This window comes from Salvelinus sp. IW2-2015, linkage group LG15, assembly GCF_002910315.2.
Source record: "Salvelinus sp. IW2-2015 linkage group LG15, ASM291031v2, whole genome shotgun sequence".
Taxonomy (NCBI): Eukaryota; Metazoa; Chordata; class Actinopteri; order Salmoniformes; family Salmonidae; genus Salvelinus; species Salvelinus sp. IW2-2015.
In genome coordinates, this window is record NC_036855.1 from 34,849,798 (window position 1) to 34,857,098 (window position 7,301).

Genomic DNA, 7,301 nt, shown 5'->3' on the forward strand with positions numbered 1-7,301 from the left:
CCAACACGTTCATTACTATGGAACAGCTTGAGATCGAATTTGAATATTGAAACAATGTTGCAAATGTCGCAGAGACAAACAGCAAAGTTTATACACATCTCCGCTGTTGAAAACTAAACTTTAGACTATAAGAAATGTAAGATAATGTGTAGATGCTTTTTACGGTGGAGATCAAGTTCATAAATTGCCTGGCTGAGCTGATGAGACTGTAGACTGTGCAGTCAGATGAAACAGTAAATAAGTATTATAACATCATAGTATAAACATCATGTATAAAAACTTGTTGAGTCAAATTACAATTTCATGTTTGTTTTTGGAAGTCAACACTGTATGTTGGTTCAGGTATATTCCCAGATGTGGAGCAAACTCACAACCCTATTGCAGCTGGTTGCCTTACAATTGTATGTTGTGAATAGTTTTTTTAAGACCTGTGTTTTTGCATATACATTGATTGGTTGATTAATCTTATGCTACACCAACATAAGTAACATACATTTTTCTAAAGTAATCCAATCGGTTATTAGTTGGACTTTTTGCATCTGTTACTGAGATGGCTGTTCCAGTTATTCTTGTGACTACATAAATCAAATAGAAGTATTTCCTGGCAGTCATTTTCAGTGCAGGTTGGGGGTGATTAACGTTCTCTGGCTGGATTCCAATTTTTCAAGTTGAATTGTATGTTCACTCTATGTAAAATGAAAAGTTGAGTGAACATTATGTTGGTTCAGCTATATGCCAAACATTTTTGAAAACTCACAATCATATTGCAGTCTGCTGCCTTACAATTGTACATTGATTCAACTTTTTTATAGTGCAGGGAGACAAAATACACCTCTCAAATCAATCAACTCAAAGTGCAATGTAGCCTAGTTTAATTTCAATACAGGTGTATAGCGAGATAAAGTCAAGTTGAATTTGAAATGTGTTGATTGATCCATACACTTGTATTACAATGACGAGACTGCTTATCATTTTTCTAAGGAGTCGAGGAGGCCTTGCTTATCAAAACAGATCAATGATCACTCACACCGCCAAAGTAGAAGAAGAGAGGATGAGAAGGGKAGYACAATAAAGTTGACCATTGCTATGTAGATTAGTTGCCCTTGGCTGGGAAGCTGATCCTAGATCTGTGCCTACAKGCAAGTAGCAGGGAAGATAYGAGGGGGAGGGGTTCTCAATTGTAGACACCTTTAGTTAGTTAATGAGTRCAGGGCTGGATAGATGAGGGTATAAAGACAAGCAGGGAGCTGTGGTTGTCTCTACTGTCACTGCCTTATAGTCACCATGTCTTTCTCAGGGATATACCAGATGGAGACACATGAGAACTTTGAGTCTTTCATGGAGGCTATTGGTAAGTTTTGCTGTTGGGTTGTACGTTTGATTAGACTTTGGGTGTTAATTTCAGAAGTCGTAGTCCTTTCAGTAATGATGTTCAATGGTGATTGCGAATGCAATGGTTACTTCTGMGGCGCAAACCCAGGTAGCACACTAGTTTCCTTGGATGTTCTGAGAATGGAAATTAGATATAGGAATGTTTTTTAATTTGATTTTTTATAGGTTCCAGGGAGGTTCTGAGAACATCTTACTATGTTCTCCAGGAGGTGTTAGTTCTTTTAACAACAAATTATAGGTTATTTTCTGTGTTTTGATAACTTTCACTGAATGTTTAATTTAAGACTAAAAAACACTAGTTTGTTTGGGCTAAMTATTTTGAGCTTCCAGCACAGATGGGTTTGTTTGAAAATGATTTGTTTAGGCTTTAATTATTTATTGTGTCAGTGAGATTAAACCTATGCTCTTCTGTCCTCTATCCATTGAATTAATCCACTGCTTCCAGGATGGAGTTGTCATGCATTAGTTTTGTAACTCAATGAAAGTGGATAAAAGTAGTCTATTCAAACACTATTTCAACAGGAACGAACACTCATTAAGATCAGGTGTGGCAAACTACTGTGGTCAACACACTTAACAGATGATGGTGATTGTTGAAGCTGAAAACGGAATGTGTGTTTCAGTAATTCATTTTTTGTTTTCATATGGCAAGTTTTTAGTGTTCTGAGGACATGACTTTAACTGGAACTGAGAACCTAAAGAACATTATGCTGAAGTACTGAAATTCCCACAGGAGAACATTTAGTCAGCTGAACAACTTGAGAACATTCCCAATGTAAAATTACTAATGTTCCTAGAACTTTACCTTCAATTAAATGTTTGAACTTTCAGGAAATATTCTGATCAAATAATGAAATGCCAAGAAARTAACATTTTGTTGAATTCCTTAATGAGAATGTTCCAAAGCCAARCAACTGTCCTGCACCATTGCCAGAATGTGGTATGCAAAATAACCAAGCCCTAAAACGTATGGTCCTCAGAACGTTATGTGCTAGCTGGGAATGCATTCAATGTTTGCATTCAGTTCATTGTTGCCATATTATAGTGCATCAGAGCTTTACTTCAGCTGTAATAATTCAGTGTTCATGTCCCACTTCATTAACTTTTTGTAGTACTAAAAAGCGCAGTGTATATGACTCTCTCGCTGCCGCAAACATGTAGGTCTCCCTGATGAGCTTATCCAGGAGGGGAAAGACATCAAGAGCATCTCTGAGATTGAGGAGACTGGAGACCACTTCAAGATGACTGTCACCACGGGGACAAAGATCCTCACCAACTCCTTCACCATTGGCCAGGAGACGGAGCTCGAGTCGCCGACCGGGGAGAAAGTCACTGTGGGTGGMGCATGTCACAACCCAACCATGAGTTTCATACATGTAGCCTGGATTTATCCATCTCCCTACATATACAGCCAGTATCTAACTAAACTATAAGTTCAGCTGATGTGGGGTCACTATGGTTAGKTCAGGTCCCAGTGATGTTGTGGGAGGACTGACTTTCTTTGTCAGAGAATCTCCTCTGCTCTCCAGGGACTGGGCTCACAGTTGCAAAATTATAGCAGTTTACATCTCATAACCAACTKTYTYYTTYTYCATATATGGCCATCCAACTTGGGCCTGTTAAATTGGTGCTAGTTGACTGTAGTTGGTGACCACTGSTTTCAGATCTAACCATTGACCTCTCCTGTGTTTCAGTCTGTGGTGATGAGGGAAGGTAACAAGCTGACGTCCTTAATTAATGGGATAGAATACGTCATAGAACTTATAGACCCAAACATCCTCGTCAACGTGAGTCTGGGGRATATGGYTGGGGGTTCACGRAGMGACACTATTTCAGGGTTAATTTATACCATTAACAAAATGGGTGGTCTTTAACAGTGTCGTGAATGCAATTCAACAGTTTGCTGCCACCAATGTTCTAATTACATGCTGACCCCACCGCTCGGGGTCGCAAAATAAATGTACACCCACACTGCTCGCGCACCTCAGCAAGCGTCTGCGTGGCCAGGTGCTAAAATAGAAATTGGTTTTATTTGTGATGCTCAACGTGCTGCAAGTCTGGCCTCTCCCATCTCCTCATTGGTTTCTAGGAGCATATACCCATGTGTGTGATTGAAAGATTGACTTTGAGGTCCACACTGGTCAGTTGTGGTAAAGTTGGTTGTCAACCGCCATATAAAGAAGGAAGGAGGCGAGATGACGAATAACAAATTCGGTTCACTGTTTTCTGTGGATTAATTGTCAGAGTATACCTTGTGCATTTCAGGTAAAATAACAACCCAATGTTTGTATACCAGGACAAATTAGCTAGCTAAATGCTTTTTGCCCCCAAATGAATGTAACTGTTTTGATATTTCAACCTGCGTGTCCTGATCACTTGTGTGGGTGAACAAAATCAATGTGCGAATGAGCGCGTCCGGTTTGGTCAGCATAGTGTACTGGCATGGATTTATTGAGTGTAATGATTAATGATGCTTTCTCTTTTCAGACCATGACTCTGGCTGGCATCTCATACAAGAGGACCAGCAAACGAATATGAAGATCTACTGCACTCTTTGGATTAATAAAATGTGAACGGCATGGAATGGTCTGGTCTCAGCATTTCATATCAATGGGTAGAACTTCAGGGAAAATTGAGGTTTGTAATAATGAGGCAAGGTKTGAGTTGGATGAGTGACGACCTCAGTGGGATTCAGTAGAAAGACGTAGTTCCGTAAACAGTACACAATGGCCAAGATGGATTTTCTACGTTTGCTATAAAGTAGTCACATTAAAATGTGAACCCAGCATTGTAGAAATGAAGGCTTTGGTTGTTCCATGTAGTCTGTTGCAATATGGGTCAGAATCCTACCACCATTGGGTGTGTCAGTTTTAAAAGCAGATTCCTCAATTTCCAGTTACTTTTGAAAATCAAGTTTCAGGAATTCTAGTGGCTGTGCTTTTGGACATTGCTTTCACTAGTTCCACCCCAGTGTAGCTGACAAAGGGCTAAAGGTGCACCATTTGAGGGTGACTGGTTTCCCAGCTACAGTGTGGTTGGAAAAGCTAAGGACCCGGGGACTAAACACATCCCTCTGCAACTGGATCCTGCACTTCCTGACTGGCTGCCCACAGGTGGTAAGGTTAGGCAACAACACATCTGCCACACTGATCCTCAACACTGGGGCCCCTCAGGGGTCTCTACTTAGTCCCCTCATGTACTCCCTGTTCACCCACGATGGTGTGGCCACAACTGCGTGGTAAAACACAACTCCAACACCAAGTTTGAGGTGCACCACAACACCAGTGGTAGGCCTGATCACCGACAATGATGTGACCGTCTATAAAGAGGTCAGACCTGGCAGTGTGGTGCAAGAACAACCTCAATGTTAGCAAGACAAAGGAGCTGATCGTGGACTACAGGAAAAGGCGAGCTAAACAAGTCCCCATTAACATCGACAGAGCAGATCGCGAGTTTCAAGTTCCTTGGTGTCCACATTACCAACGAACTATCATGGTCCAAACAAACCAAGACAGTTGTGAAGAGGGCACAACGTCTTTCCTCCACCCCCTCTGTGTTGTACACTGCTGCTATTCGATGCTTATCTATGCATAGTCACTTCACATATGTACAAATTACCTCAACTAACCTGTACCCCTGCACATTGACTCGGTACCGATAGCCTTGTCATTGCTTTTTCAATTTTACTTTAAATATATTTATCTTCTTGAACTGCACTTTTGGGTAAGGGCTTGTAAGTAAGCATTTCACGGTAAGGTCTACACTTGTTGTATTTGGCGCTTGTGACAAAGTTTGATTTGTCGTGTCATGGACGTAGGAATWGAAGGGTTGATTTGTCTGACATATTTGTATAATAATGTGAGGTCACTACTACTGCTGGCTGTTGGTTTCTTGACACCTGCTGCCATAGGTTTGTTAATGTGTATTGGCTAGTCCTTCAGGGCCCCCTTGTGTGTGTGTAGAAAATGATACTCATTCTAATTAAACATCCTTTACTCCAACTGTCTTCAGATCCTAGGTGGGGTCATAAAGATGCATTTTAATCTTGCAGATCATCCTGTGTGGTTCAGGTCTTACCGCAAGGTCTTTGTGTGGGTTCTCTGCAGGATGGCGTAGGCCTTACACATCATGCAGTGTCCCACCTATCTTCCCTGCCTGCACTGGGGCACCCCTGCCTTCATTGTTACCATCCCCAGAGCAGTGTTAGAATGGTATAGTTTACTGTCAAAGTAATACTGAGCCATTTATACTGCACAAATGTAAACGCATTGTGTCTAGTCTTTTCATGTGCTGAAAAAAAGGATCCCAGAAATGTTCTCAAAGTGCACAAATTTGTTTACATCCTTGTTAGTGAGCATTTCTCATTTTAATAAGATAATCCATTCACCTGACGTGTGGCATATAAGGACAATAAAAGGCCACTAAAATGTGCAGTTTTGTCACAATGCCACATATCTCAAGTTGAGGGAGTGTGCAATTAGCATGCTGACTGCAGGACTGTCCACCAGAGCTGTTGCCAGAGAATGAAAATCTMATTTCTCTACCATAAGTCGCATCCAACGTCATTTTAGAGAATTTGGCAGTACGTCCAACCGGCCTCACAACCGCAGACCACGTGTAACCACACCAGCCTAGGACCTCGACATCCGGCTTCTTCACCTGCAGGATGGTCTGAGACCAGCCACCTGGACAGCTGATTAAACTGTATTTATGTCTGTAATAAAGCCCTTTTGTGGGGATTGACTCATTCTGATTGGCTGGGCCTTGCTCCCGAGTGGGTAGTACTGGCTCCCAAGTGGGTGGGCCTATGCCCTACCAGGCCCACCCTTGGCTGCGCCCCAGCCCAGTCATGTTAAATCCATAGATTAGGGCCTAATTAATTGACTGAATTCTTTATATGAACTGTAACTTTGTTAAATTGTTGAAATTGTCGCGTGTTAATTTTATATTTTTCTTTAGTATAGTTATTTGCCTCTTTATCGCTATTGACCACTCCTATGAACCAAAATCTGCTATCTAGTCTATAATGACTAAAGAGTAGACTCATTCCCCACATCAGGGCTTTTTAGGATTTATGCTGGGGGGCTTCGGGAATGCAAACGTGGTATGTAAGGGACAGGTGGAGTATTATGCACTCGTGGTTAGAAAAGTGAAAGTGCAWTTCAGGGAGGGAGTTGACTTGTGTGTCCTGCTCCATCCTTTATTTTGTATCTCAGAGGGCTRCAGTGTGGACCAATCTTGGAAGGCCGAGGTGGAAGGTGACAATCAAATCAGCCAATCAGAGGGCAGCAACTCTGGTGACATCATCCTCAGGCTCCTGGACTTAGCTGACCACAGCMTTCCTTATCRAGTCCACCAATGAGCTGCAAGTGATGCTAGGGTTCCATGGGGGTCACTTGAGAAATTGGTTGATAGGATTTGTAGTTCCTAAAAGTTACATATTTGTAGTTCCTTGTACAGCCCACTTATTTCACCCACCCATTTACTGACCTCCTTCTTCAGTATATAGGCAACATCACTGGAAGGGAACTAGCTCAGAATTTCACTCTTTGACATTTCATGTATGTCAAATATTGGAGTTAAATTCTTAGCTAGATGGGACCCTGAGCACTCAAATCAATCAAATGAGAGAGTCAAAAACAGCAGGTGCGGGACAAGGTGGCCGGTGTCCGGTGAACAGGTCAGGGTTCCATAGCCGCAGGCAGAACAGTTGAAACTGGAGCTGCAGTACGACAGTTGGACTGGGGACAGTCGGGATCATCAGGCGAGGTAGTCCTGAAACATGGTCCAGGGCTCAGGTCCTCCGGGAGGGGAGGGAGAGAGTATTAGAGGAGCATACTTAAATCCACACAGGACACCAGATAAGACAGGAGAATTACACCAGTAAGCCAGTGACTCAGCCCCCGTAA

General features: G+C 42.2%; 1 protein-coding gene across 1 annotated transcript; it reads left to right on the plus strand.

Annotated features, from left to right (window-relative positions):
* The first annotated feature begins 1,236 nt into the window (after positions 1 to 1,236).
* On the plus strand, positions 1,237 to 3,976 carry LOC111974992 (fatty acid-binding protein, liver-type-like). Its single transcript, XM_024003119.2, has 4 exons — positions 1,237 to 1,351; positions 2,554 to 2,726; positions 3,087 to 3,179; positions 3,880 to 3,976. Exons 1-4 carry the CDS (start codon positions 1,285 to 1,287, stop codon positions 3,928 to 3,930), a joined length of 384 nt encoding a protein of 127 aa, XP_023858887.1. The 5' UTR covers positions 1,237 to 1,284; the 3' UTR covers positions 3,931 to 3,976.
* The last annotated feature ends 3,325 nt before the right edge of the window (positions 3,977 to 7,301 follow it).

Coding starts and splice junctions, on each gene's coding strand:
- LOC111974992 (XM_024003119.2), top strand. CDS start 1,285: ATGTCTTTCTCAGGGATATACCAGATGGAGACACATGAGAACTTTGAG. Junction 1,352..2,553: donor GTCTTTCATGGAGGCTATTG/GTAAGTTTTGCT, acceptor GCAAACATGTAG/GTCTCCCTGATGAGCTTATC. Junction 3,180..3,879: donor ACCCAAACATCCTCGTCAAC/GTGAGTCTGGGG, acceptor TTCTCTTTTCAG/ACCATGACTCTGGCTGGCAT.